The 27945-nt window shown below is 52.0% G+C and overlaps 1 protein-coding gene and 1 pseudogene across 1 annotated transcript; one reads left to right on the forward strand and one right to left on the reverse strand.

Annotated features, from left to right (window-relative positions):
• Positions 1-1863: 1863 nt before the first annotated feature.
• Positions 1864-5614, reverse strand: LOC141964744 (T-cell activation Rho GTPase-activating protein-like). The gene is made up of 7 exons (XM_074915447.1): positions 5373-5614; positions 3279-3393; positions 2920-3081; positions 2726-2835; positions 2375-2570; positions 2034-2151; positions 1864-1868 (listed from the first exon to the last, which is right to left on the reverse strand). Exons 1-7 carry the CDS (start codon positions 5612-5614, stop codon positions 1864-1866), a joined length of 948 nt encoding a protein of 315 aa, XP_074771548.1.
• A 9781-nt stretch (positions 5615-15395) lies between these two features.
• LOC141964746 (RNA polymerase-associated protein CTR9 homolog) lies at positions 15396-27936 on the forward strand (annotated as a pseudogene).
• Positions 27937-27945: the final 9 nt, after the last annotated feature.

The following is a 27945-nucleotide window of genomic DNA, read 5'->3' on the forward strand; positions in this document are numbered from 1 at the left end:
CCTGGAGTGTCCCCAGCGTTGACGCCTGTCACCTTACAGGGTAATCTGGCAGAAAATAAACCCCCTTGCGTCTCAGTTTACCCTCAGGTGTCAGAGGGGCTGGGGGCGGCTACGTTTAGATTCTGAGTGATACCAACTTGTCACTGCTCTCGTCACCTGCTCCATCCAGCCTCCACCCTCCCGTGTGACTCTGGGCTTGGGTTTCCCTCCTCAAGCACCTCGACTCAGCCCTGACACCCCCTGGAAAGGGTGTTGGGACAAGGGACGATCCCAAACTCCCCCCTGAGGATTCACCTCAGAACAACCGCTCCCCGCTTCAGAATATCCTGTGGCAGACTCAGTCACAAGAGAGAAAATATCTTTTTATTTCATACGGCAAGTGCGGGGCCCCGGAGGCACAGCGGTCCGGGCAGTGACCACGAGTCGGCACCTGCAAGGGCAGAGTCAGAAAGCTCTGGTGAGTCCCTGGCGGCAGGAAGGGGCAGGGCTGTGCTGCCTCTCTGGGAACACCCTGTGTGAGGGATTGCTGACGCCCCGAGCAGAGCTGCTGCTGGCGCTGCCTGCGGGGCGGCTCTGGCGCCTCGTCCCCCGGGCAGTGCCCCTCGAGCCCCGAGCGCGCGCAGAGACGCGCAGGGCCCCTGTGCCACCCGCAGGGCTCGGCCGGGAGCCCCCGGGCCCCGCCAGGGAGTTATGGCCAGAGCCCGCGCAGCACCGGGGCCCCTCGCTGCCCCTCGCCAGCGCCCGGGGCTGACGGAGAGCAGTGTGGGGAGGGGGGAAAGATGGGCAGCAGAGCCCGGCACGCACCTGGGCTGCCCGACCTCTGCCCCTGCCGGCGGCTCTGTGCTGGTCCGTCCCCACAAGAACCTTCCCTCTTCCTCCTCTTCTTTTCCGGGCAGCCGTCGCTCTCCTCTCCCCAGGCCGCTCTTCTCTTCCGGCTCCTCTTCTTCTCCTGGTCCTGGGCAGAGCCTGAAAATCTTTCCACCCCACAGTGGGATTAGATAGAGAAAGCCACAGCCCGCGGGAGTCAGTGCTGATTTTAACCAAAGCCAGCTCATTTTACCTTCGTTCCTCGGAAAGCCTGGCCAGTAGTTCTGGGCGCCCCAGGGACTCTGCCGTGCTCTCGGGGGTGGATGGAGGCAAAGCTGGCCGTGCCTAAACCAGAAATGTCACAGTTGGCATGTGGCAAGGAGTGACCTGGGGCGGTAAGGGACTCTTGCTAAATTGGTCCCTCAGCTCTCCCAAGGAGATGCCTGGGGCTGGTTTGCATCAGCCACAGTTCACACAGTCCCCCTGCTGACCCACAAACAGCCCTGAGGAAGCTCTGACAAAATAGGGCCTGAGCAAACCCCCCTGAAGTTGACAACTACTCTTCTCTGTCTTTCTGTGGGCCTTTAGCTGATCAAACACCTTCCGAGTGCACTGGAGACACCACCGTGGCGATTTCCCTTGCTATGTATCATCCCCAGGGGCGGAGGAATAACCCAAACCCACACCAGCTCTACTGCCAGGCCGAGGCACAGCAGCGACTTGGCCTCATCGGAAACTCCCCTCCTACCCCAGACATGCTGTCACCGTGTTGGGGGAGCTGACGTACCTCTCCCCTTTCCCTCTCCACCGCTCTATCTCCCCCAGCTCCTGTGAGGACACCGAGCAGAGAGGGGGATGCATGCAGCAAAGCTTCTGCCCGACGCTCGGTGTCCACTTTGCCTGCAGGGACACTTTGCTCTTCCAAACGCAGATCTAGAAAGCAAACGCAGGTGCAACATGGTGACTTCTTGGAAGCAAACAGAGCTAAAGCAACACCCACCCAAAGCCCTACACTTCTGTGGTCAGCCCTCCGATGGCCTGTCTGCAGGCTTCAGCTCATGCTGCAGAGGAAAACGTTCATCTTTGGAGAGCAGTGGCCAAAGAGAGGCCACAGGACAAGCGGGGCTCAGAGGACAACACTCGATGCCTGTTCCTGTCAGAAGGAACACAGAGGTTTCTGGTGCCCCAAGCCCCAGCCGCTGCCAACCCCCAGTCCCCCCTCTCACCTCTGAAACTCTCCAGGGGGGCTGCCAGCTCCTGGTCTGCTGGGCTGGAAAGGCTGCCCGCTTCCTCCTCAAAGAGCTCCCTGCAGTTCTCCACCAGAAACTCCACCAGCACGTTCACCTGCACGCATCAAACCGTCGGTCTCCACCCCGCTGCCTGACAAGGGGCCAAGCACCTTTGCCACCCCTGCCCCCTGCTCCTGCCCAGAGGCTGTGGCTGTGGGGCTGCTCCTCCAGGCAGCCACCCCGACAGCATTTGCTGGCGGGAGGAGGCCGCCAGAGCCCTCTGCGCAGCCAAGCGCTGGTGGGCCGGGAAGGCTTCCCCGGTGGGTGGGGACGCGCACCTTGTGTGTCACCTCCAGCACGGCCTCCAGCGGGAGCTGGTCCGCGTGGGCTGGGCTCAGCAGGTTCGGCCCAACGCAGACGGCCAGGTTGCTGCAGCCCATCCTGCTGGTGGCTGCGTGGTGGCCGATGTGCCGGAGGAGGAACAGCAGCCTCTTCAGGAGGAGGAGGTTGGCTGCGGGCAACCTCTCGGCCACCCTGGGGGAAAGGGAACACGGCGCTACTAAAGCAGATGCTGCCCACAGCGTCCCCCAGACTCGCCCGAGGCTGGTGGGAGCCAGCGCAGCTTTCCAGGTGCTCTGGGCCAGCGGTCAGGGCTCCTGCTCAACAGGCAGGCTGCTGCCCACACTCACGCTCTCAGCTCCCAGATCTTCTCCTCCCTGCTGGCCTTCTGCATCGCCGCCATCCAGTCCTCGTAGAGCTCGGTCACGAGGAGCTTGCAGGGGATGCTCCGGAGAAATTCCTGCAAGGCCCAGGCCTCCAGGTGAGCCTTTGAACACTGGGGGCCAGCCGGGAGCTCCTCCAGCCGCAGGGCAGAAGCGCTCACCTTCAGGATGGCGGCCAGCAGCAGCGCGGGCTGGCTTCCCATGTCGACGTCTGCGCCGTGGTCCAGGGCCTCCCGCAGCTCTCGAAGCGCTGTCCTGCTGGCGGCTCTGCGGAATATCCCCTCCGTCGATGGTCCTTCCTGCTGCAGCACGGCCAGCAGCTCCTGCGGGAGAGGCAGGAGGACAGTTGTGTGGCCGAGGAGCCGCCTTCCAGCAGCGGCGGCCAGAGCACTGCCCAGAGCTGGCTCCGTGCTGGGGGTGAAGAGCCCAGTGCCCCATCCTCAGAGCTCCCGGGGACACCTGCTGGCCCTCCGGAGCCTGCAGAGGGAGGGCTGGGGACCCTCTGGCCAGGCTGGCTGACCTGGATGGGCTGGGGCAGCGTGCCATCCTCCCCGCAGAGGGCTGCCAGGGGCTGCCCAAAGAGCGCCCTGCTGCAGCCGGAGCCCGCCTGCCCTGGCGCCGGGGCAGTGGCCGGGCTCCGCCACAGAGCAAAGGGCCAGGGCAGCCCCCTCCTCCTCCTCCTGCTGCTGCTGGTTCCTCCTGCTGCAAAGGAAAAGAGAGCAAGAGCCTGTCAGAGGATGCTGCTGGGCCAGCGCTCCCAGAGCCTGCCCTGCCCTGCCCTGCCCTGCCCTGCCTGCAGCACGGTGCTGAGCAGTGCGGCAGGACGGGCAGGGACCGGCAGCTGGGACCGCAGCTCCTGCTCAACATATCCGGCTCGGGGGCTCCTGAGAGCCGGCGTGTCCCCAGGACAGCCTGGCCCAGCCCTGGCTTTGTCCTCCTCCAGGCTGTGGGCAGCAGCAGAGGCCCCGTGTCCCCACAGAACCACATCCAGCGGCCACTGCCCGGTGCTGCCCTTTCTCCTCCAGCTGACGTCTTTCCTCAGGCTGCCCAACCTGCATGGGGACACTCAAGGCACAAGTGAGCACAGCCCAGCCACTTGCAGGAGGGGCCTTTCTTTCCCAAACTCACCTGGTGAGCGGCAAAGTCCTCCCTCACTGCTCGACGGGGCCATCGGAGGCCCTTTCCTGACATCAGCCTGCAAGAACCCGGCACCAGCAGCCTGAGCGTGGCAGAGCGGGGACCCTCTGATCTCCCCGGCCCTCTGCCCCTTGTGGCAGGTTTCCTCCCAGTTCCACCAGCCAGGATATGCCGGCATTTCTGGTGGCTCCTAAACCTTCCCCACTCCCGGAATTGCACCAAGGCACCCTCCCAAGCTCCCCCCACTAGCACGCCCATCCCTGCCCCCCGGCACAGCCTGAGGGCAAAGGCAGCCGTTCTCACCTCTGCCTGGCTCTCCACCAGCTTCTCCAGGCTCCTGGTGCTGAACGGCCTCCACTGGGCAAGAGAGAAGCAGAGGCAGAAGGTGAGCAGCCATGCCTGTGCTGCTGGGCTGCAGGAGCAGTGCTGGGGACAGTGCCCGTGCCAGAGAGACACTCACGGCATGGCGGCGGCTCCGCTCCTTCTCCAGGAGCTTGAGTGACGGGACGAGGGTCACTCGGGGCTTCTTGCTTCCGTCGGGTGTCCTGTGCACCGGGAAGGGACAGGGAGAGAGCTGGGTGAGCCCCAAGCCGCCTCTTCTCTCTCGTCAGGCAGCTCTCCCCGAGAGCCGCCCGCAGCCGCAGGGACACCTCTCCCCAGCTGGGAAGCTGTGTTCCCCATCTGGCTGTGCCTGCAGCACCCCCCAGCTTACCCCAGCAGTGTGTGCACCCACAGCTCCTTCAGCGCCCGGGAGCTGCAGCAAGAGGAGAAACGGCGTCAGGCCCCGCTGCCCCCCAGCCCGTGGGCAGAGGCGGGCGCCTGCACAGCCCTGCCCCGTGGGGAAGGACACAGGGGCAGGACGAAGCCCCGTGGGGCGGGACAGAGCCGCTGCCCAAGCCCTGGTCCCTCTGTGCTGCCAGAGCAGCTGCTTTGGCCCTTCCCTTCTGGGGACCAAAAGCGACCAGGGGATGCAGGACGTGGAAACGCCCCCCATCCCTCCCTGCCGGCGTGCTGCCCGCTCCCTGCCCAGGCTCTGCACGGAGGGCAGAGGCCCTTCACAGGAACCTCTCCTGCCCGGCCGGGGGACGTGGCACCGCGACTCACCCGAAAGTGGCAGTGCAGGAGCCCCTGGGCCAGAGGAAGAGGAGGGAGCTCCTCTCCTCGCGGCTGCCGACACCCTCCGCCTCTTCCTCCCACGCCGCCTCCTTCCCGTCGCTCAGCACCCACAGCTGGTCCAGGGCCAGGCGGAGCTGTGGGCGCAGGGTGGTGCCACCTCTGCAGAGAGCGGAGGCAGGCAGTGAGCTGGAGGTGGCCTCCTTGGGGTGCCCCCCCGGGCAGAGCCCTGCTCCCCCCCCTGCCCTTGGGGCGGGCACTGGTGCATCCAGCACCCAGGTCCCGGGGCCTGGGGCCAGGGTGTGCCAGCCCTTGTGCCGGGGCCAGGCGTGGGGCGACGGCAGCTGGGCTCGGAGGGTCTCACCGCAGCTTGGTGACCACCAGTTCACCCTGGAGGAGGAGAAGGCGCCTCTCGCTCCTCTTGCAGCCCCGGGTCAGCTGCACGTCTGCGCTCAGCACCGGCTCTGCGTCGGCGAGAGCGTCCCTGCGGAGAAGAGCGCCGCGGGCGTCAGAAAGGCCGCTGCTGCGGGGCGTGGCCGTGCCCCCCCGTCCCCGAGCCGCGAGGGGAGCCCACCTGGAGCCGCAGCAGCCGTTGGCCTGGCCCATCCTGCCCGGGACAGGAGGACCCTCGCTGTGCACCGAGGACGCGGCCCAGCCGGGGACAGCGAGGACGGGAAGCGGGTTGCCGGAGCCCGGTCAGCGCCGCTCGGCCAGACCCTGCCTCCTCCCAGCGCCGCTCCGGGCCAGCACAGCTCCGTGCTGCCGGCGCTGGGGCCGGTGGCTCCAACGGACCAACGGCCAGACCCCGACGGACAGCTAACGAACAGTGGGCGGGGCTCTGGGGATGGGCCCGCCCACCAGAAGGCCACGCCCCCAGCACTGCCTGCCCTCGGCCAGCAGGAATCACCCAGCCGGGCACCACAGCCCCTGCGGGGAGTTCACCGCCCCCTGCCCTCCGCAGCCCTCTGCCGCCAGGGCCTTCCCAAACCTCGGACGCCGCAGAACAGAACGGCTCCGGGCAGCAGCACACGTGTGGGGGTGGCAGAGCCCCTCTGGTTCCAGCCGCGGGCACGCAGGGATGTGCGGCCACCTCAGGAGGGAGAGAGGCCACCAACCCTAGAGGTGAGTGTTGAGCTGGGGACATCACGATGTCCCCAAAAAATGGGGCGGGGACCCCCTGAGGTTTTGGGGACACGGGGGGACACTCGCAGCGTCTTTGGCCTGGCAGGAGCCCACGCAGGCCTCGGGGATCTCCCTGTAGCAGAGCTGCTGCTCCGCCCAGAGCTCGTGGGCACGGCGGGGTCCCCTCCAGCAAGGGCCCCTCCTTCTCCTGCCCTGGGGGCACCGAAAGGGGGGATAAGGTCACCAGGGGCACGGGGAGCCCGATAAATCTCGACACCCCAACTGTGCTACAGACCCCGCCCCCAGAGCTCCCTGAGTGCCCACAGACAAGGGAGTTTTGTGGTGAAATTGGTGGATTTGGGACAAAAATTTTTGGGATGAAGTTGGAAGATTTGGGGCATGGCAGGAATTTTGGAGAGAAACTGAGAGATTTGGGGAACATGGGGTTTGGGATGAAACTGAGGGATCTGGGCCATGGTGGAGTTTGGGGTGAAAAGGGGCAATTGCAGGTATGGCGGATTTGGGGTGAAATGGAGGAATTTGGGTTACAGGGGGGGAAAAAGGGATTTTGCATACAGGGATGTTTTGGGGTCAAACTGGGGGTTTGGGGATGAAACTGGCGGGGTTTGGGGGTGCTGGAGTAATTTATGGCGTCGAACTGGGGGATTCTCTGGATCCAAGAGGGGTTTTGGGGAGAATGTGGGAGATTTGGCAGTCAAACTAGAACATTTTGGGGTAAAACGGGGAATTTGGTGTCCAAGAAAGATTTTAGAGTGAAACTGGAAGGCTCTTGGGGTTGCTAGAACAGATTTTGGAGTCACACTATGCGGTTTTGACTTTCAAGATAGATTTTGGGGATGAAATGTAAGAGTTTTGAGGGTGCTGAGGCTGATTTGGGGGCAAAGTGGGAACACCGGTTCAAAGTGGAAATTTGGGGCGCAAAAATGGTTTTGGGGGTCAGTGGAGAAATATTGGGGCAAAACTGTGGTTCTGGGGATTACACACAGATCTGGGGACCAAGGGCCATTTTGGGGTGAAAAGGGGGGGGGAGGTGGGATCTGGGGAACTCACCGTGCAGCACCCAGGTGAGGGTGGCCCCAGTGATGGTGGAGGCGCCGTCCCCCGCCCCCACGGCGTCCCAGCACTGGTACTGGAGGGGGTCAGGGCTGAAGCCCCTGGGACCCCCAGGAATCCCAAATCCCCCCTGCAACCCACCCAAACTGCATTGCCACGGCCAGGTCCCTCCAAAACACCCTCAGCGCCCCCCCCTCCCCCCAACCTCATTAGTGTTTGTCCCCCCCCAGATCCTATTGGCCCCCACTTCTCCACTTTACCCCCCAAGATGCCAGATATCTCCCCGGGACCCTACCAGCCCACCCCCAGGACTCCACTGAGTGCCGTTAGCCTCCCCAATATATCCCCAGGACCCAAATATCCTCCACAAGATCCACCCCAGGACCCCAATGACCCCCCTCTGGACCCTTCTTGCACCCCATTACTGTCCCCAGGACCCCAATATCCTCCACAAGATCCACCCCAGGACCCCAGTGACCCCCCTCTGGACCCTTCTTGCACCCCATTACTGTCTCCAGGGCCCCAATATCTCCCCCAGAAACTGCCCCCAGGAGCCTATTAGACACTGCCCCCCCAGACACTAATAACACCCTCAACTCCCCCAGGACCCCAATTAACACCCCCTGAGCACCAAGACCCTCCTCCAGACCCCAATGCCTCCCCCAAGACACCCCCAGGACCCCAGTAAACCTCCCAAACCCCTCCAGAACATCCCCCTTCCCGCCCCACCCCGACTCCATTACGCTCCCTCTAGGACACAAATACCCCTCCCCCAGGACCCCGATAACCCCCACAACTCCCACAGAACCCCAACAGCAAGCTCAGTGCTTCAGCAGCAACAGCCTGGGACGACTTCAGATAGGAATGGTTTCTGCATTCCCATTCCTGAGTAGCTTGTTGGGCTACCAACACCAACACTCTGTAGCATGATGTCCCTTCAGTAAACTGATGAGATTCAAAGATAAAGGAAAAAAACAAAACCACAAACAACTAAATTTAATACAACAGCGTAATAAGCAATCTGAACAACGACAGTAGCAATGATAACAGCAATAAACAGCAATAACAGTAAACAAGACAAAAGATATACAGAGAAATACCGCAATGGTTACAGACAGCTCGCTCGCAATGCTCCCCACACCAAAGCCACAAAGGAAAAAGTTCCCGCGCTCCCACGCCCGGACCTGACGTCAGCATGGTATGAATAACCCGGCTGGAGATCCCTTCCCCCTCTCTGCTGGGGAAACTTAACCCCATCCTAGCTGAACCAGGACACTCCTCAGCACAGGAAGCTGTCCCATACTAAAGCTCTGTCTAATGCCACATACTGGCAAGCTCTGGAGAAAAGAGACAACCCCACCGTGGTGTGTACCCTGCAGCCAGGAGGGTGCTGCTGCTTTTCCTATGCGATGCCTTTACTCCTTTCCAGCAGACAGAAGCACAAACTGAACAATTCTGTGTGATGGTGCAAAAAGGTAAGAATCAACTCCCCAGCTTCTAGGCCTTCTGCTCAGCAGGGCTGAAGGACGAACAAGCAGCGCAGCAGGCAGTGCGCTCCTGGGAAGCAGGTCCCCAGTAACACAACGCCCTCTCCAGCCTGACTCGGTGCATCCCCACCACCACAGCAGCGCACAAACTGCAGAAGCGGATGTTTCTGGTCCCCTGGCCATGCAGTCGACGTGCAGGATGCAGGTGATGCCATCCCCACCGCACACGGGGTGCAGTTCTCCACAGGACCAGAGCTGCAGCCGAGGGCAGGACACGGCCCCGCTGCAGGGCCGGCAGCCACAGACCTGCCTCGGGTGCAACGTCCCACGGCAGGAGCCCCGGGGAGGGACCCGCAGCCCAACAGCACACAGAGCACACGAACGGCACCCAGCCGCCCATTAGAGGATTGCATCACGTCGCACACACAACCTGGACATAACCTGGGAAAATTAAGATATAAAAGGGATATTTTAAGGCTGCAAGATCCACAGAACAGCGGCAGATATCCTCTCATGTGGTGATCCATGTCCTTATCTCAAGGATGCGAAATATTCCAAAATCCTCTAATTACAGAGTTCTACTTTTATTGATTAAAGATAAAGCAGAATTTTAGTTCTCACTATAATAAAGTAGCCTTCCTCCAAGCGCAAGAGGGCAGGCAAGGAGAGCGGGGTCCAGATGCGTGGACCTGCACACCTTTGCTCTCCAATGAGGCTTCCTCACAGGGATGCAGCCACCAAGACAAAACAGAGTGGCTGAAGCCTCCCACATGTCATGTCTCACCCAGAGCAAGGACAGAAAGCCCGCACCCAGCTGTCCAACCCCCACATGTGAACTGAGGCTCCTGTCCCAGAGCAGACTACAGCCAGACAGGCTGGGCAGGAGGCAGAGGCAGAGTTACAGCACTGCTGCTCGGCTCCAAAGACCTGCTCCACCTGGGACTGTGACAGGGGCAGGCTGCCTGCTCCTGGAAATTTGAGCAGAATAGGTAGGGATTTCCAGCAACGACAACTCCAGATCTGCCAAGGGCGTACGATCAGCTGAGGAACAAGAGCCATGACAGCCAGAGACACTCCTCGCCTGGGTCCCTTACTGACCCTGCTGCACCTCCAGAACAAGAACCTTGTCCTGCATTGATTGCTGCGACTGAAATTGCCATCCCTAAAGCAGGAACTCAGTGCAGGGCTTAGACATGAATAAGTAAACAAAGCCTGCCACCATTTCCAACATGCACCGGGTGTCTACTCCTGCTCTGAAGTAGGGTGTCTACCATTGCAAATTGCACCTCTCCTCAAACAGGCCCACCCCTGAGCAATAGGGCCAGGACAGGGTTATTTGCTGTCACAAATGTGATACTCTCACTTATCCATATCTTCTAAACACATGCGCAGTTACACTTGAAATGAGATTAGAATGCCCAACTAGTGGATGCAGAATGACAGAACAAACCACTTTGTGCTACGAGCATGTATACGCAGAGTATGGGAGCAGATTACCAACCTGTAATCTTCCTGACAGAGATTTTTCTGCAAAGCTTAAGCTTTTCATGAGGAAGTTTTAAATTTGAGAGAAAATCATTAGACTTTCACCAATCGGAAATACTTGACACAGTAGCTCCAAACCAGATTTCCTTTCCCGAAACAGCTTGGAAAGTTTCATATCAAGTTTCATGAAAAAGCAGAAAGTTTTTCCAAAATCACCTCCACTGCCTTATGCAAATGAGAGTTTTGGCTCATACGCACCACTGTGGGCCAGGGGGGCTGCAACACACAAACCTGCCCGCCATTTCCGTCGGACATTGCTGCAGGGACCCTCATGCAGGTGGTAACAGGGAGGAAGGCACAGCCTGGGACCAGGAGGGGGGAAGCATGAGAGGCAGCAAGGGTGCCACAAACCAAAAAATATCTTTAACGTTGTAGTGATGAAAGACATCAAAACAGCAATAACACAAAGTGCTTTGATTTCAGGAGGACCAGATTCTTTGTAAATTAATTTCCATGATGAAAATTTTCAAACTTCATATGTGGCATTTTGAAAAGTTTCCCCAGGAACACTCCAGGACAGGAATAGTCATTTTCTCCACTTCGACTCCAGCACTGAACAAGGAAGCGTGGCATTGCATCAACAATTTCTGCAACCCCTTGCAAGAACACCAGGCGTTCTTCAAACCACTGTTATGGCAACATGGCCTTGGGAGGGTCTTACACTTCAGGAAACAAGGTGGGAAGTCTGAACCAAAAAGCAAAACAAGGAAAAGCCTTGGCGATGAAATCATAGGCTGCCAGGACATTGCCTGGAATAGCTCCTCATGGGGACCAGCCCACGTTATTCAGTTTTAACACATACTAGCTAATTAGCATGAAAGCAGATTTTCCCATGCACCGGGAACCCAACTGTATCTCCCTAATGACGCACCTTCGGAGGAGAGACGAGCGGTTCCCTGTTTCTCACCCTCTCAAGAACAACCTTCCACAAGACGCTAAAGCCCACCACATCCCACCATCAGAAGACAGGAATAACGAGTTCCCTGCACATGGACTGAGACATTGCCTGTTCTCACTGCTCACTGCCCACACTGCTGCCCCTGTGCACTCCTACCTCTAACGTACATTCTTAAGAGAGAGGCTGCAGCCCTAGCCTCCAAGTGAATTACGAAGTCAGGGATGCGGAGTGACAGCTGTGTCACTGGCAAGTCACTTCTGGCACTGGAGGAGCAGCACATTAAAGCTGTGGGAGCAGGGGAGAGGATCTCTTGCTGAATGGATTGCACAGCACAAGTTGTTGCACATTCTCTGAGCCTTTCCTCACTCCCTCCAGTTCCTTGCCTCCTCTGCCCCTTCATTCACTCTCACCTTCACATTAATAACAAGTGAATTTGAAGGCTGGTATGAAATTTTTGAAGCAGATCAAAATCCGAACCCACTTTTGCCCACAATATTCTACCACTCCTATTTACGTAGTCCTGCCCCAGCTTCCACTCTTACACTTGCTTTTCTCCAAAACAGAAGCATGTCACATCCTAGAGAGGGAGGGAACCACCCAAACCCACAAAACAATAGTCCTTTAAAGAAAGTCCAAAAGGCAGCAGGAGGTACGGTGCAGAACAGCCCTTTCAGGAAGAGGAGTTCCAGGGAGAGCTTTCTGCCCACAAAGCACCAGGGTCCCTGGGAAGAAATCTGATCAAGCCTACAGCCTCTGAAGACCCTTGTTCCCCTCCTTTGTTCTTACTCAGGGTTTACACCTAAGGCTTGAGCGTCCTGGCTCTGCTGCAGCTGTAGACCCTTGCACAGATCCAGCACAGCCTGCACTGCATTGCTCCCCCCCAGGGCGCTAATTGCCCCCAAGCACTTCAGTGAGAGTGGACTGAGACCCCCAGACTCAGGCAGCCACTCTGATATGGACCATCATTTAACCAGACCTGACACACTGAAGGACCCCTGGGGTTTCCCATGAGATACCAAACCTGGGAAATTCCTCTAACACATCAGTAACCAACAAACAAAAATCTCCTTACTTGGGAGAGCTACAGCAGGATCCCAGCACCGAGCTGCCGTTGCGTACTGGCACTACAGCTTCTAGTCTGTCCAGCATCTGTACAAACGTGTGCAGCATTTACCTACAGAGAGAACTGTGACAATGGAAGAGACAACTCCTGTGCACAAAGATCATACAGGGAAAAAAAAAAAAAAAAGACTTCTAGGCTGATGCAAAATCAGACTGTGAATATTCAACCTCTGGCTAGAAGCTCCATAAAAGCAAACTGCTTTGGGGAACATCAAAAATAGCCATGACTTTCTCAAACCCTTCATTGCCCCATCTGAGAGTCAAGAATTAAGAATCTCCTAAAGCCTCTTTCACAGGCACAGCCCTGAAAAAAAACCAAACCACTGCTTCTCTACTACTCTGTGCAAACAGAGCATGAAAAGTTTAACTCTGAACTCTATGTGGACAGTTTCTGAAATCAGACAAGTCATTTTAATGAAGACAGACCTTTTGCCTTGCACCTGGCAACCGGCAGGGATGTGGACCCAGCATCCCAGACCAGAGAGGGGGAATGGATGCAGGAGCACCCCTCCTTCTCACTTCGTCTTGGGAGAACTACCATTCAGACACTGGACCCAATAATGACAAAAAATGTCTCTTCACATCAGTTTTCTGTATGTTCAGGTTAGTTCTTTTATAGTCAGACACAGAAATCAGAAACAATCTCTTCTTCCTTTGCCAAAGCAAGCAGACTTTTAAGTAGTTATTGCTAAATAATGCAGAAGCAACCACAAACATTATAGCAGGTACTTGTATCCTCCCATGAAGCATACCACTGAAGTGCTTCTCATATTAAATTCTCTTCTCTACTCTAAGGGATCCCCATTTTCTGAGCTCCCAAGGAAAACTCCAGAGCTCTTTATGGATTTTCAAAGAAAAGAAAATGTCCTTCACCAGCCATTTGAAAACCAAACCAAAAAAAATGTACTCCAGCTATGAATTGAGAACATTTACAAAATACTCTAAAGACAAATTAACCAAAGAGCAAACATGAATGGGAAAACCTGGGAGGGGAACGAGAAGCACCACACAAGTAAAACTACCCCAAGTGCATAACAGCTCCACCAAGGACCACAAGCCCTGACAGCCCTTGGAAGAGTTTCCCTCCCCCAGATGCAAACACCTGTCACTGCACTGTGCCCAGACCAAGGATGCAAAAACGCAATGGATGCACAGGAGACCCCAGGAGAAGCCCCAGCACTCACCTAGGAACGAGGTGACGATCTGCAGACTGACAGCACATCAGGCAGGACAAGCTTGTAAAGAAACACGATGGCAACCGGTTACAGCACATTTACAGCAATCCACAGCCACAGCGTTATGCAGAGAGAAGAGACTGTTTTATGCAGAGCTGGTGCAGGGGGGAGAGGTGCAGATGAAGGAGCAGCTGACGGGCGAGGCTGAAGCAGTGTCCCCCACAGCCGGAGCTCTGCCGGCTGTTTAAAGCCTCAGAGTAAGTGCTGCTGCCGGATTTCCCAACCAGAAGCACTCCCAGATTCCCAGCACACAGAAACTTGTCCTTTAATTACTTTTCAATTATTTCTTGTACCTTAATTGTGTGAGATTTCTGCTCTGCCTGCAGATGTCAAAAGATTCTTTCTGAAAGCAGAGCAGGTCGTTCCAACTTGGAAAAAAGAGACTTTGTCTTTTGGGAAAGGTGCAAATTAGAAGCTCTGCACAGAAACCGACCTTTGTCCAGAAAGCCAGAGGAGCAGCAGGGCTCTGCAGAGGGGCTGGGCTCCAGCACACCCCCCTGCTCACCCCCCCCATCTCTCCCCGCACCTCTCAGGCTTAATGCCTGTTCCTGATCAGCACCTCTTGGCTCTGGTGACCGGCACCCTCTGAAGCACCACTCTGAGGCGTTTCATCAGATTGAACCCCCCCAGCCCAAATCACCACAGAGAGCAGAGAATATTAAACGTGTCACTTCTTTCACACCTGAAGTACAAATAAAGGGCTAAGATTCACTTTCCCTGGGGTAACCTGACAGATAAACCCCGCAGACACAACAGACCCCGACAGACAGCAAAACCCCACTGAGTTCAAGGTAAAAGGACGAGCACAGTCACACATCAGAACGTCTGGACAGCCCCAGCTGTGACCACAAATCTTTTTTTTTTTTTAAAGAAACTCAGAACCATGAAAAAGTTTGGGGTTTTTAGACCAAATCTCTCCCCTTCCCCACGGATCCCACACTCCCCCTGCAGGGAAATGGGCCCAGTCCCTGCACTCACCCACTGCTGGGCCGGAGCCACCACCACGAGTGCTGGGGCTGCTGGGGACAGTGCCCCCTTTGCAGGAGAGAAATTCAGTCACCACCCAGAACAAAGGGAGTGTTTGAAAAGGAGCAGTTCCCACTTGCTGGGTGAACCAACCTGTGTGTGGGATATCCCTCAGGGGAGACCATCGAGAGCTGGAGGCCTCCTGCCTAGGCCGCCTCCCCGGAGACCATAGAGCCCTGGCAGAGTGTGGCAGGAAGTAGGCCCTGTGGGGGCCAGGGGCACCCCCGGGGGGCTCCAGCACCTTGTTCCCCCCAGCACCTGCCCACACTCCTGCCTGTGCCGTGAGGGGTAATTGTGGTCCCGGGGGGATTATTGGGGGGGGTGTTATTGGGGTTCTGTGGGAGTTGTGGGGGTTATTGAGGTCCTGGGGGGGTTATTGGGGTCCTAGAGGGAGTGTAATGGAGTCGGGGCGGGGGGGAGCTGGAGGGGTTTGGGAGGGTTATTGGGGTCCTCGGTGGTGTCTTGATGGAGATACTGGTGTCCGAGGTGGGAGGATTGGGGACATCCTGGAGGGGGTTCTGGGAGAGCTATTGGGGTCTTGGGTGTGTGTCTTGAGGAAGGTATTGGGGTTTGGGGCAGTGTCTTGGTGCTTGGGGGTGTTCTTGGGGTCATGGGGGAGCTGAGGGGGTTATTAGTGTGTGTGGGGGGGCAGTGTCTAATGGACACCTGGGGGCAGTTTCTGGGGGAGATATTTGGTTCCTGGGGACAGTAATGGGGTGCAAGAAGGGTCCAGTGGGGGCTTATGGAGTCCTGGGGGGGATCTGGTGGGGGTGATATTGGGGTCCTGGGGTCTCCTGGAGGGGTAATGGGGGTTTAGGGGAGTCCTGCGGGTGGGCTGGTAGGGTCCCGGGGAGATATTTGAGGTCTTAGAGGGTAAAATGGAGAACTGGGGGGCCAGTAGGATCTGCGGGGGCACTAATGAGGTTGGGGGGGGGAGGCTGAAGGTGTTTTGGAGGAACCTGGTGGTGTCAGATGCAGTTTGGGTGGGTTGCAGGGGGCATTTGGGATTCCTGCAGGTCCCAGGGGTACCTTTCCCCTCCCCAGTGGGTGCTGCTGCCCCAGGGGTACCCCGAGAGCGTCAGCCCCGACCCCCTCCAGTACCAGTGCTGGGACGCCGTGGGGGTGGGGGACGGCGCCTCCACCATCACTGGGGCCACCCTCACCTGGGTGCTGCACGGTGAGTTCCCCCGATGCCAAACCCCCCCTTTTCACCCCAAAATGGCCCTTGGTCACCAGATCAATGTTTGACCACCAAATTCCCCAGGTTTACCCCAGAATTTCTGTTTGACCCGATTCGCAGAAACAGACTCTACAACTGGAATAGAGTTATACAGCAGGTACGTTTACTCTGGCACTGGGGTGCAAGGGGATTTCTCCACAAAGCTTGCACCCCAACAGCACATTTTACCAGAAACTGATAGAGTGTGGATATCCATATTCATTGGGTTACGTAACACAAACATCCATATGCATGAGTGAGGCTGGGTTAGTTCTAGAGGCTGGTGTCAGCAGCCGATGTTTTGTTTGCACCAGCCCATTGCCTCCTGGTGGGTGTCTCTGGGGGTCTGTTGGAGGAAGGCTCACAGTCCTCCTCACCTTGTAGTTTTCCATGGAGCATGTGCAGATTCTCTTAGCCAGTTTCTTGAACAAGAGTGGTTCCTGCTGGTTTACCCTCTCTATCTTATCAAAACCACCAGTATATTGGTTTCTACCGCCCGTACATGGCTATCTATCCACTTCAAAGACTAAACTTGCTAGAAGCCATCTGCTTTCCAAGGACATGTCTCTTATTTTTGCTGAACATTGTAGTTCTTGGTAAGTTTCCACAAAACAGTCAGGGCAAGCAGGATTATTAAGCAATATTCAGAAATCATTACAAGTTGCTATGAATTGCTGTAAGTAAATAAGTTGCATAGCAGGTGATCATTTTCTTGTATCAGTACACTTCTCCCCTGCCCGTGGTTTGAGAATGAGTCAGCTGTATCAGAAAGCAAGGTTGTCCCTAGGAGCCTTTCTTTAAATCTTAGGTCTAGTAAGGGGGAGGAAGAGGAAGGGGCAGCCTGAAAGCAAAGGCAGTTGATGTGGAAAGTCTTCTGTCAGCGCCTTTGCCATGGTGTCCCTCTGGATGCACGTTAGGGCCTCTAGTTCATTCTCCCCTTGTCCTGTTCCTCTCTGGCCACTATGCCTAATATGGAACTTCTAATCTAGGTGGAAAAGTGTAAAGGTTTTGACTTACATTTTGTGTAAGCTTTTTTTCAAGAAAATAAAAGATACACTTACTTCTTAAGTCAAGGACACATTTGTGTCCTGAATGGTTTTTGTTTTGTGGTGTTTTGTGTGGTTTAGGTTTTTGGTTTGATGGTTTGGCGTTTTGTTTTTTTTTTTTTTTTTCTCTTCCATGCTTTAAAATATGAAATAAAGAACAGTAACCAGTAAAACTAAATCTGTTATTCATTTAGTCAGTGCTATGGCTAAATCTTTCTTGTCTTTTCCAGCTATCCTTGTTTAAATAATAAATCACTGCACCATAAGTAAAGTGAAGACTTTCAAATTTCGTTTAACTTCCTTTTTTTCAGGACTATGCTAAAGCACAGAACTTGGCTCTTCATGCTTGCCATAATACAAAAGTTGAAGCAATGCAGGCAGAGGGTTGTTATCAGCTGGCTAAGTCTTTTCATGTACAGGTAGGGCCATTTTCAAGTTGAGATTACACTTAAAAATCTGTTTTATGAGAGTTCTAAGTGTGAAAACACTACCTGTTCTTTGATCCTTCTTTTTCATTAGGGAGATTATGATCAAGCTTTCCAGTATTATTACCAGGCCAGTCAGTTTGCCTCGTCTTCTTTTGTACTTCCATTTTTTGGATTGGGTCAAATGTACATTTATCGAGGGGACAAAGAGAATGCGTCACAATGCTTTGAAAAAGTTCTGAAAGCCTATCCAAACAATTGTGAGACTCTGAAAATCCTTGGATGTCTTTATGCGGCTTCAGAAGACCAGGAGAAACGGGATATTGCAAAGGTGAGCTTTGCTTCTGCCAGCATCATGCTTTTACATCCGACAGTAGAACTTAGAAATCAGACTCGAAATCAGACTGTACCTGAAGCTACATGAAACTCAGGGTTACTTGGCTGTAGATACGGCTGCCATGAGAGATCCTCTGAGCTGTGGAGAGTCACAACTTCTCGACAGAACTGAGACTCCTACGGGGCTGTGGCTAAAGCAAGTCCCGGAACTGCGAGGAGCCCCAGCCTCGCCTTTGTATTTGGCACTGTGCAAAGGGCAGAATTCCTCACATGTATGTTATAATTCTCTGAAGATGGTAAGTTAGCTAATGTTTTCCTGAAGGCAGCAAATTAGCTAGTGAGTTTCATAAAGCACTTGTCTTACCTTCTCTGGAAGGACGATGTTATGCTTTTTTTTTTAAATGACAGTGTGTTTTAATGTAGTGTTGGGTAACTAAATACAAAAGGTGTTAGACATCATTTTTCTTGCCGCTCATGTTGCTGTAATAGTTTCTGCTTCTCTAACACTTTAAGCAGGTTTATGTTCTACAGAAAAATTCATTAATGAAGGAAGGAAACTAATGCAATTTTTTTGGTGACAAAATTGTGCAGGTGTTTAAGATGTTTTCTTTTGCAGTGAGGTATATCTGTCTAGTGTTAAGGTTAATACCTTCACTCTTTCTTTTGATTGTTTTCATATTTTTTTAAACAGTTTGTGCGTCTGCAAAGAGGCATAATTATTTTTTGCTGTTTTTCAGGGTCATCTAAAGAAAGTCACGGAACCATGTCCTGAAGACGTAGAGGCATGGGTTGAGCTCGCCCAAATTCTAGAACAGACTGATATACAGGTGTTATTAATACACACCTGGCAAATTATGTGTGTGCTTCTCACAAGAGCACAGAGAGCTCATTCTCTTCTTTCTTTTATCCACGTTCTCTCCCTGTGTAAAGGGTGCACTCTCAGCCTATGGTACAGCCGCACGCATTCTGCGAGAGGAAGTACATGCTGACGTCCCACCAGAGATTGTGAATAATGTGGGTTCTCTGCACTTCAGGCTGGGAAACCGAGGAGAAGCAAAGGTGTGTTACTACTCAAAGTTTGAACTGAGTTTCTTGATCACCTAGAAGTTTTCCTTGAAGAATATTCTAGAGTCCTTTATTCCTTTTTTTCTTTTTATACTTTAGACATACTTTTTGGCATCGCTGGATTGTGCAAAAGCAGAAGCTGAACATGATGAGCATTATTACAACGCTATCGCTGTAACAGCCAACTATATAACCTTGCCAGAATCTATGAGGTGATGTCTGAACTTCATGAAGTGGAAAAACTCCATTAAAACATTTTAAGAGAACATCCGAATTATGCTGATTGTAAGAAACGTTTGGTACTTTAGTTTCACAGTCCTCCTTTTAATACCAAAACTCTTCCCATTGACAGTGTCTTCGGGTCACCTTCTATCTGTCTTTGCTTCTTTTCAGAGTAGTTTTGGGGGTTACCTACATGCTATTTCTCTACCTTCTTCTTTTTTTAAGGCCTGCATCATCCTTATAGTCTACTATTCAGCTTTAAGCCTTCTAATTCTTGGTAAATCATACTGTACTCCAAAACTCTAGCAAAATTAGCTTATCTAGACTTGCATGCCTTTGCTTACTTGCGCCCCACCCCTAACAAAGCCTTAGTACCTCAGCCCTCGGGTGCAATCAAGGCCATCCACTTGATACACCCAGGCTTTGCAACCCTGCCTGTGTGGGTGGAAGTAGAGACCCTCTGGGAGAATCATTTTATCTTGGACCTTGGCCCTCCTCCAGGGAAGAAGAGCTGTTGAGGGTGTTAGCACAGCTTCTATGGCACATCCTGGTTTTCCTCCTCACTCTGCTTTTCCTCTTGCCCTCAAGTAGCGGACCTGTGGTATTTGCTGCAAAGGCAGGGTGGTAGCCCTCGCTCAGCAAGCTGCAGCACACAGCATGCCCCAGCCTCATCTACAGCCTTTCCCCAGTTTGTTTTCTGTTGTTGCCTGCTAACTGATACTCTTCCTAAAGACCGTGGAGAGGGGAGAGCTGTTTGAAGTGATAAGAGAGAGTTATGTAACGGGTGTATCCTCTTTTCTTTGGGGTTTCCCAATCGTCTTTAACTTATGAAACTAATGAAAAACATTCACATTACTTTAACTGTCAGAAATCTACAATTTCTGTATCACCACTGTGGATGGACATTCCTCTTCACAGGGTGTGTCTCACGGTGAATAGGGTATGAAAGGTGTCTCGATGTTTGCTGTCCTTGGCAGACCAAGAAAAAGATTGCTTTTGAAATTCATGCATGGCCAATATTTTATTTGTTTGAGATAACTTTAATCTGTTTCCTGATTTTAATTTTCTTTTCCATTTCTGTTTTTAGGCGACTTGCGCTTGGGAGCTATGGCTAGGGATAAAGGGAATTTTTATGAGGCTTCTGATTGGTTTAAAGAAGTACTTTGGATAAATCTGGTTTGTAACCCTTTAAGTGTTTACAGTTAAAACACTTGAAATGCGACCTTCAAATTTTGTTTTCCTTTTGTTACATTTTGATTTTGTTCACATAAACTAGGGGAAGAAGAAAAAACTACTGTAATCTGCTGTCTGTGTGTTTTGTTGTTCTTTTTTAAAATATAGAATTCTATTTAAGAAAAATAGTGTTTTATACTTGAAAAAGTAACCTTGCAAGGGAAAATGATACTTTTGCAAATTACAGTGAATTTTTATTTAGGACCATCCGGATGCTTGGTCTCTGATGGGCAATCTTCATCTGGCTAAACAAGAATGGGGTCCAGCACAGAAGAAATTTGAAAGGATATTGAAACAGCCCTCCACACAAAATGATACTTACGCCATGCTGGCTCTTGGCAACATCTGGTTCCAGACGCTACATCAACCGGCAAGGGACAGAGAAAAGGTAATGGGCGTCTGTCTGCCCTGTGTGTGGTTTTATTTATTTAACTTTTGCAGGCTCTTAGCTACTCAGAGCCTTTCCCGATGCCTATTTGGCATCTTGTAGTCCGTCAAACTTCTGGGTAGATCTTTAATACCCCATTATAGACATGAGGGATCAACTGAGGTACTTCATTCTGCGGGAGAAGCATCATGAAGACCGTGCATTAGCGATCTACAAGCAAGTACTCAGAAGTGATCCAACGAATGTGTATGCTGCTGATGGCATAGGTGAATATTAGACTCTAATTTTCCTTCAGAGGTGATGATATTCTTATGTTTCATGCTTTAGTATAGAATTGTTTTTGCAGGGCCTGAATGCAATGTAGTGGAGCACAGGAAGGAATGTCTTTCGTGTGCAACTATGTCCCTTAGTTTTTAATGGGGAACTTCATTCCGGCAATATTTTGTTTTCTTCGGTAAGAGTACATGGTACTTGAACCTGGAAGCTTACACTGTAAATATTACTCTCCCCTTAGGAGCTGTCTTGGCACATAAAGGATATTTCCATGAAGCTCGTGAAGTTTTTACCCAAATGAGAGAGGCAACAGCCAATATCAGTGATGTGTGGCTGAATCTGGCACATATCTACGTAGAACAGAAACAGTACATCAGTGCTGTGCAGATGGTAACATCTCTAAATTGAACTAAACAATATGTTGGGTTAGATGACTTCTGGGTGTTTCGCTGCTGTCATAGCAGCTGTGAAAGTTTCTGAATAATATTTTAACAAGTTAGGTCTGTTTCTAGCATGCTGTTAGCTGTCAAGTCTCGATTTAAAACCAAACTGCCAAATGTGGGTAAGGGGTAACAAAGCAACTAGCATTTGTACACTTTTTTTCCTTTTTTTTTTTTTTTTTTTTTTTTTTAGTTAGCAGAGTTAAAACTTCATTGGGTTAGAATTTTGGTCTCAGAATTAATTTTCAGTGAGAGAGGTTTCAGTCAGCATAGTTAACTGTATGTGATTTACATTCAGATGTTACTGAAGAAAGTAAATGCAATTTGTTGCTGAGATTTTTTTAATAGCAACAGTTTTTGTTCTTGCAAATGACTGCATAAGTAATAATCGGAGCTGTCTGAAAAGATGTGCCATGATTTCTTTCACCAAAGTTAGTATCACAAGGTAATTCATGTTGAAGAAATTGGTTGAGGTCATCTAGTTCAACCTGCTCAAGCAAGCTAACTTCCAAATGTCAACCTATTCTAACCAAATTCCCTCAATTAGTGGATGAAAGGCATACAAGTAAGCTGAAACAAAAGCGTACGCTGAACAGGACAGAAGCTAAGAACAAAATTCATTGAGAGTGGGTCCACACTGAGGCTCAGAAATACTTATCTCAAAGGAATCTTGAAGCTTTTTGTGATGGTCACAAGGAAGAGATACGGGGCCTTTCTTGGCTGATCAAGACCTCAGTAGTCCCTATCCGCCAGTGAACTCCTGTTAAAAAGCTTTGGTCACACAATCACATTTATCCTGTTGTGTTTGAATTACAGTGGGAAGCTGGGTATCATTTTCACCTTTTGATTTGTCAGAAAAACGTTGTACTCATCTGCCTGTATATTTCACTACAGCTGTTAGCAGAAATGTGTTTATTTCCTGCGGTGTTGTATTGTTCCCTGGGTTGTGCTATGCAGGCAGCACAAGCCACAGTCTGAGACACATGGCACTGGACTCAAAGGGAGATGAACTGAATAGTCTAGCTTACTACAGCCACAACAGTTATTCTACTGTACTCTACCACAAAGCATACCCACCCAAGGCAGACATAAGCTAAATACAAAAACTTTGACTCTAAAGATGAGTGAAAATTGGGCGCTCACAACAGTGTGATCCAAGAGTAGTGGATCCAAGCATTACAGTTTGGGCAGTTCCTGTACTGAGCTGGAAATAAAAATGACTTTGTATTTCTTACTATTTTGGAGGTTTAGAAAGGGTGAATGATTCCTTGAGAAAAGAGTATGTCAAACAAAAGGTGCTTGTTACTGGAAAGGATACAAGATTTGTAACTGAAGCTTTGATTCTAGACCCACAAAACCTCTAGTAACGAGTCTTCCTTTACACTCCAGAACAACTAGATAGCCCTTGGCATGCCAGGTTATTCAGCTAGGTGGACAAAACCAATATGTTGCTGAGTTATCTGAAAGGTGTGGATTTTTTTTTAATTAATTGCATCAGATACATGGAATTACTACATTAAATATGCTTCAATTTATAAAATATCTTGTATGAATAAAGAAAATAGATTTCATATCATATAGCGGAGAATAATTGAGTGCACTTAAAATAAGTCGTGCTTGTTGGACTTACTTTGCAAGTACCACCTATTGTAACGATTCTATTGTATTTTAAGACCTAGAGAGCCTCCTGGACTGCTGTCAGTTTCCAGGAAAATCAGGTACTTGCTACAGACCAGCAGAAAGACTTTTCTGATCAGTGAAAAGGAGGCATCTATGTAGCATGACACACTTTAAAAAGCAAAGGGCATATTAGCAGTAATGCTTTTTAGGAATAGAAACGCTTACTGGAGTTAGGTTAAATAAGTAACGATTATCACCTCTTGTTTTGATTTTTTTTTCCTCTTTTTTTTTTTTTTTTTTTTCATTTCAATATGAACACTGCCTCCGAAAGTTCTGTAAGTATCAAAATGCTGAAGTTTTACTGTATTTGGCCTGGGCACTCTTCAAATGTGGGAAATTACAGGAATGCAAACAAACTTTGTTAAAGGTACGAACATAAAACATCATCTATCACAGAGTGAAATTACTGTGAGTTGATGCATGTTTGTGTCTCTAAATTCAGTAGTCTTGGATTGAAATAATGGTGCTCACTCTCTGTATGGCGCTTCAGCATACCCCTGTATCACACTGCGGCACATCTTCACAACTTGCTTTTTATTTACAGGCCAGGCACGTAGCGCCAGGGGATGCAGTCCTTACGTATCATACGGCTTCAGTGCTACGAAGACTAGCTACCTGTGTCCTGAAAGATGTAAAAAGCAATCTGAAGGAGATGCTTAATGCTGTGAAAGAGCTGGAGCTAGCCCACAGGTAAAGATGATTTGTTTCTAATCATTAGAATCTATTTTGTTGTTCCCTTGTGGTAAATTTGCAGTATAGATCACAGATCTGGTTAGACAGACCATCATCTCCTGTGAAGCGCTGTATGCAATTCTAGAGTTTCTACTAGGAAAACAAGACTGAGCCTGACAAAACTGTGTATTCAAACTTGCTCAAGAGCCAGTTTTGTTTGGCCACATGGCCAATATGTTTCCCAAAGGGTTTTGTATTACTACGGTGAAGATGTGCTTCTTCCTGGAAAAGCACAGTTAAAAAAAAAAAAAAAAAAAAAAAAAAAAAATTAAAAATTATTCCACTAACTTAATACTTGTTTTTTATGATTTCTTTCAAAACAGCCTATAAGGCTCAAAAGCACATCATTATTATATAAGGCTAGTTAATGACTGGTAGTTCTTGAGAACTAATTTCGCAATCCTATTGGCAAATAAATCCTAATTACTTCATGTCTTAAGAACAGAAGGAGTTTTGGTGTGTTTGGGATCTTTCAGTTCTCTTTGAAAAAGAAAAAAAAAAAATCTGGGCAGAGAACAGTGTGATTAATCTGATCCAACTGTAACCCTCTTCTTCAACCACTTATTCTGCTCCTAGGTATTCCTCCCGTATCTGGTGCTTGCTTTATGCGCTCCTAGCTCTGCTGTTATGTTGAGGATAGATGTTGCCTTTCATTAATTTTGGCAACTGAAGCCAGCCTTTCCCACAAGCAAGCACTTCACAATTCTAGTGCTTTACATAATGCAAACTAAAGATTCAGACACAAATTCTAACTGAAATTCCATTAGCAGCTTGCTGTTACTGTTTTGAGACAGTTGCTTGAAAGCCTTTATTTTTCAGAAGTCTATCACTTTGGAAAATATTTTCCATAATCTAAAACTTCAGCAAGGAATTATTTTCTCCACATGCACAAGAACTTGAGTTCAGTCTAGCACAAAAGTTCTTAATTTAAAATGTCTCTGATGGAGTATGGGAAGAAACTGGCAACCTTGAAAGTTAGGAAGTCGTTTTCTTCAAATTAACTGAAGAAACTGTTTTCAAGACACTGATCATCACAGCTTGCGCATCGACTTGAAGGTTTGTTGTATTCGTGAGGGCCTGTCAGACAACTAGGTTCCAGGAGGGTGTTCTGGAAGGTCTTGTAAAACATGAGTTTTCCTTCCTTTCCTGATGCTGGATTCAAGCAATTAAGCTGTGACAGACAAGGAATAAATCTGCGGGCATCAGCAATGTACTTACTGCTAGGAGCAGTAAATGAAATCTTAGAAGTCTCTTTAGAATTTTGCAGGGGGTTTGTTCTGCTCTAGAGGGGTTTGAGAATGTTTTAATTTTGGAGAACTCTGAATGTGCATTTCTACTGTTGTATTCAAAGGGGCTGCACACAGCCAAAACTGGTGAGATGTACTCATCTGTTGAGTTTGAGAAGATTGTAATTCAGGAGTAAATGCTTTGGTTTAAGGCAAAATGACAGTAAATATATAAGTAATGCCATATTTGCTTAGTTTTGTTGTTTTTTCCTCCAGGGTTGCTGAAGACAGGTTTCAGATGGATGGTTTTAAACAAACGGTGGTTGAAGGGGGTTTTTTAGTTGTTTGTGGTTTTGTTTTTTTCCTTTATCTTTGAATCTCATCAGCTTACTGAAGGGACATCATGCTACAGAGTGTTGGTGTTGGTAGCCCAACAAGCTACTCAGGAATGTGAATGCAGAAGCCATTCCTATCTGAAGTCGTCCCAGGCTGTTGCTGCTGAAGCACTGAGCTTGCTGTTGGGGTTCTGTGGGAGTTGTGGGGGTTATCGGGGTCCTGGGGGAGGGGTATTTGGGTCCTAGAGGGAGCGTAATGGAGTCGGGGTGGGGCGGGAAGGGGGATGTTCTGGAGGGGTTTGGGAGGTTTACTGGGGTCCTGGGGGTGTCTTGGGGGAGGCATTGGGGTCTGGAGGAGGGTCTTGGTGCTCAGGGGGTGTTAATTGGGGTCATGGGGGAGTTGAGGGTGTTATTAGTGTCCGGGGGGGCGGTGTCTAATGGGCTCCTGGGGGCAGTTTCTGGGGGAGATATTGGGGTCCTGGAGACAGTAATGGGGTGCAAGAATTGTCCAGAGGGCGGTCACTGGGGTCCTTGGGTGGATCTTGTGGAGGATATTGGGGTCCTGGGGATATATTGGGGAGGCTAACGGCACTCAGTGGAGTCCTGGGGGTGGGCTGGTAGGGTCCCGGGGAGATATCTGGCATCTTGGGGGGTAAAGTGGAGAAGTGGGGGCCAATAGGATCTGGGGGGGGACAAACACTAATGAGGTTGGGGGGAGGGGGGGGCGCTGAGGGTGTTTTGGAGGGACCTGGCCGTGGCAATGCAGTTTGGGTGGGTTGCAGGGGGGATTTGGGATTCCTGGGGGTCCCAGGGGTACCTGTCTCCCCCCCGGCAGGTGCTGCTGCCCCAGGGGTACCCCGAGAGCGTCAGCCCCGACCCCCTCCAGTACCAGTGCTGGGACGCCGTGGGGGCGGGGGACGGCGCCTCCACCATCACTGGGGCCACCCTCACCTGGGTGCTGCACGGTGAGTTCCCCGGATCCCACCGCCCCCCCCCTTTTCACCCCAAAATGGCCCTTGGTCCCCAGATCTGTGTGTAATCCCCAGAACCACAGTTTTGCCCCAATATTTCTCCACTGACCCCCAAAACCATTTTTGCGCCCCAAATTTCCCACTTTGAACCGGTGTTCCCACTTTGCCCCCAAATCAGCCTCAGCACCCTCAAAACTCTTACATTTCATCCCCAAAATCTATCTTGAAAGTCAAAACCGCATAGTGTGACTCCAAAATCTGTTCTAGCAACCCCAAGAGCCTTCCAGTTTCACTCTAAAATCTTTCTTGGACACCAAATTCCCCGTTTTACCCCAAAATGTTCTAGTTTGACTGCCAAATCTCCCACATTCTCCCCAAAACCCCTCTTGGATCCAGAGAATCCCCCAGTTCGACGCCATAAATTACTCCAGCACCCCCAAACCCCGCCAGTTTCATCCCCAAACCCCCAGTTTGACCCCAAAACATCCCTGTATGCAAAATCCCTTTTTCCCCCCCTGTAACCCAAATTCCCCCATTTCACCCCAAATCCGCCATACCTGCAATTGCCCCTTTTCACCCCAAACTCCACCATGGCCCAGATCCCTCAGTTTCATCCCAAACCCCATGTTCCCCAAATCTCTCAGTTTCTCTCCAAAATTCCTGCCATGCCCCAAATCTTCCAACTTCATCCCAAAAATTTTTGTCCCAAATCCACCAATTTCACCACAAAACTCCCTTGTCTGTGGGCACTCAGGGAGCTCTGGGGGCGGGGTCTGTAGCACAGTTGGGGTGTCGAGATTTATCGGGCTCCCCGTGCCCCTGGTGACCTTATCCCCCCTTTTGGTGCCCCCAGGGCAGGAGAAGGAGGGGCCCTTGCTGGAGGGGACCCCGCCGTGCCCACGAGCTCTGGGCGGAGCAGCAGCTCTGCTACAGGGAGATCCCCGAGGCCTGCGTGGGCTCCTGCCAGGCCAAAGACGCTGCGAGTGTCCCCCCGTGTCCCCAAAACCTCAGGGGGTCCCCGCCCCATTTTTTGGGGACATCGTGATGTCCCCAGCTCAACACTCACCTCTAGGGTCGGTGGCCTCTCTCCCTCCTGAGGTGGCCGCACATCCCTGCGTGCCCGCGGCTGGAACCAGAGGGGCTCTGCCACCCCCACACGTGTGCTGCTGCCCGGAGCCGTTCTGTTCTGCGGCGTCCGAGGTTTGGGAAGGCCCTGGCGGCAGAGGGCTGCGGAGGGCAGGGGGCGGTGAACTCCCCGCAGGGGCTGTGGTGCCCGGCTGGGTGATTCCTGCTGGCCGAGGGCAGGCAGTGCTGGGGGCGTGGCCTTCTGGTGGGCGGGCCCATCCCCAGAGCCCCGCCCACTGTTCGTTAGCTGTCCGTCGGGGTCTGGCCGTTGGTCCGTTGGAGCCACCGGCCCCAGCGCCGGCAGCACGGAGCTGTGCTGGCCCGGAGCGGCGCTGGGAGGAGGCAGGGTCTGGCCGAGCGGCGCTGACCGGGCTCCGGCAACCCGCTTCCCGTCCTCGCTGTCCCCGGCTGGGCCGCGTCCTCGGTGCACAGCGAGGGTCCTCCTGTCCCGGGCAGGATGGGCCAGGCCAACGGCTGCTGCGGCTCCAGGTGGGCTCCCCCCGCGGCTCGGGGACGGGGGGGCACGGCCACGCCCCGCAGCAGCGGCCTTTCTGACGCCCGCCGCGCTCTGCTCCGCAGGGACGCTCTCGCCGACGCAGAGCCGGTGCTGAGCGCAGACGTGCAGCTGACCCGGGGCTGCAAGAGGAGCGAGAGGCGCCTTCTCCTCCTCCAGGGTGAACTGGTGGTCACCAAGCTGCGGTGAGACCCTCCG

Source organism: Athene noctua, chromosome 11, assembly GCF_965140245.1.
Source record: "Athene noctua chromosome 11, bAthNoc1.hap1.1, whole genome shotgun sequence".
NCBI classification, from domain to species: domain Eukaryota; kingdom Metazoa; phylum Chordata; class Aves; order Strigiformes; family Strigidae; genus Athene; species Athene noctua.